Source organism: Silene latifolia, chromosome 6 (genome assembly GCF_048544455.1).
Source record: "Silene latifolia isolate original U9 population chromosome 6, ASM4854445v1, whole genome shotgun sequence".
NCBI lineage: Eukaryota > Viridiplantae > Streptophyta > Magnoliopsida > Caryophyllales > Caryophyllaceae > Silene > Silene latifolia.
The window spans coordinates 16,586,987-16,588,915 of NC_133531.1; the positions used below are offsets into that span (position 1 = coordinate 16,586,987).

At 37.4% G+C, this 1,929-nt stretch overlaps 1 protein-coding gene across 1 annotated transcript; it reads right to left on the reverse strand.

Annotated features, from left to right (window-relative positions):
• Nucleotides 1-255: 255 nt before the first annotated feature.
• LOC141587613 (putative F-box protein At5g62060) lies at nt 256-1,425 on the reverse strand. Its single transcript, XM_074409089.1, has one exon. The coding sequence runs from the start codon at nt 1,423-1,425 to the stop codon at nt 256-258; it is 1,170 nt and encodes a 389-aa protein (XP_074265190.1).
• Between the last annotated feature and the right edge of the window lie 504 nt (nt 1,426-1,929).

The window sequence follows — 1,929 nt, forward strand, 5'->3', positions numbered from 1 at the left end:
TCTCCTAAATTCCTAGATCAGACCGAAGACAAATTGTTCTCCTAAATTTTAGTTGATAAATGATTTAAACGCCACAATCGACTGTCATAAAAAGAGCCGCACACCAAAAAAGGATTTGCATACGCAGATAATAGAATGTTTGTTTAGCTTAGTTGATAAAAAAATCGAGGCTGGTGCTCATCATCTAGGTTCAAAACCTGTGACTCCCTTCCTCATGCTAATAAAACAGCATGAGGAAGGAGTGACATTTGTTACTCAAGGTAAAGACGTCAAATCCTCGGCTCCGTATCCTTTGCACAACGCCAAGCTCTCCAAATACGTTTCCAAATTCAAATGACTTCTCATTTGTCTACCAAGACTCCGAACTTGGCAACTATCAATATTATACGAGTACTTTCCAGAGAGAAGACACCTACCAGCATCACTCTCGCTATAGAACACCGGTGTTTCCTGTGGGCAATTATCCGAACTTAAAGGCCCGGAAAACCACGGAGTCCACACTTCCTGTTCCATCACCCATATGCGTGCAGTTTCATAAAAAGCACTGAAAACCGCAAGTGATTCCCCAAGACGAAACACAAAATTCAATGCCCATCTTTTCTCCGAAGCAAATGGGAGTTCCAAGTACGTGAATTTTTCCAAATCAAAGTCAAGAGAAACGAGATGAGTTGATTCATAGCTATCAGGGCTATTTGGGTCCTTTGCGATCCAGTATGCTGCCCCTTGAAAGTTTAAAGCTTTTAATACATTTGTTTGATGATAATTATGTGGAAACATATGACCGAAATACCAACAACTGATATTAAGGTCATGATTATCTCTCAGTCTCCATTGTTGATCATTAAGCGTATAAACTGCAACACATATATTTCTGACAGGCCCCGTCATCCTAATTTCATCTTCTTCGAATGATATTGCAATGATTTTGTAATCCTTACTATCATTCGCGTATCCAAATAGAAACACAACAGGGCAGAACCATGGCTGACAAAGCGGACAAGGGGGAATTGCCAATGATTTTCTAATACTAGGGTTCCACAACCTCAATTCGTTCGAGTACCACATCAAAAGCAGCCCGTTACACTTCCCTAAAAGACGGGTTATTTCAGAACTTTTGAAAATTTGAGCAGATTTTCTAAGTGTGTTACTGTGACGAACTGTCAATAAGCATCCTTCATAACCATAGTCTCCGAAACCCTCTATAGCTAATAACTTTTTACTGTCAATATTAGTTTTGCAGAGTTTAAGATGCATAGAAACGAAATCAGGGTGATCAATCACGGAGCACCAAGATTTACAGACGCACCTGAATCTAACGAGAGTTTTCACTGGCAATGTTGCAAATATAAGAGGTAATAATTCAGGTGGAATGTACTTTGATTTCAACAATGATTTCGTCTTCTTCCTCTTCTTGGTTATCTCCATGAGATAGTGAAACGATAGTTTTCTAATGAAAGAACACCTAGGTTAATTTTCATAAAATCTTGAGGGGTTAATGACTCAACGTTTTGGCAAATTAGGCCTTTAGTAATTGAGTTAGGCGTCGACCTTGACGAGCTGCTAGCCTGCTAGGTAAAAGTTGATCCAATCCAAACCGCCTTAAACTTGGCTAGATATAACCCGAAAATTAGATTAACCGAATCCAAACCGACCTAACCGGAAGTTATACCAATTAACGATAGTAATCTTTTTTGTCCCACCCAAACTCGACATGACTTTGATATGGATTGACTTAACTTGATAGATGGTGAACCGATAACAAATTACCTTTCAAATATATTCGAATTAACACCAACTTGACATTCACATTAATTACATTTAAAATATATTCATTGCTTATCTTACTATAGTAAGAGATTTATATAAATAAAATATATTCATTGCTTATCGTATAAAAGTCATATAAAATTTACTTTTAAATTAATTTTT

Bases quoted from the DNA above. Each gene is read 5' to 3' on its own strand.
- LOC141587613 (XM_074409089.1), bottom strand. From the start codon at position 1,425: ATGGAGATAACCAAGAAGAGGAAGAAGACGAAATCATTGTTGAAATCA.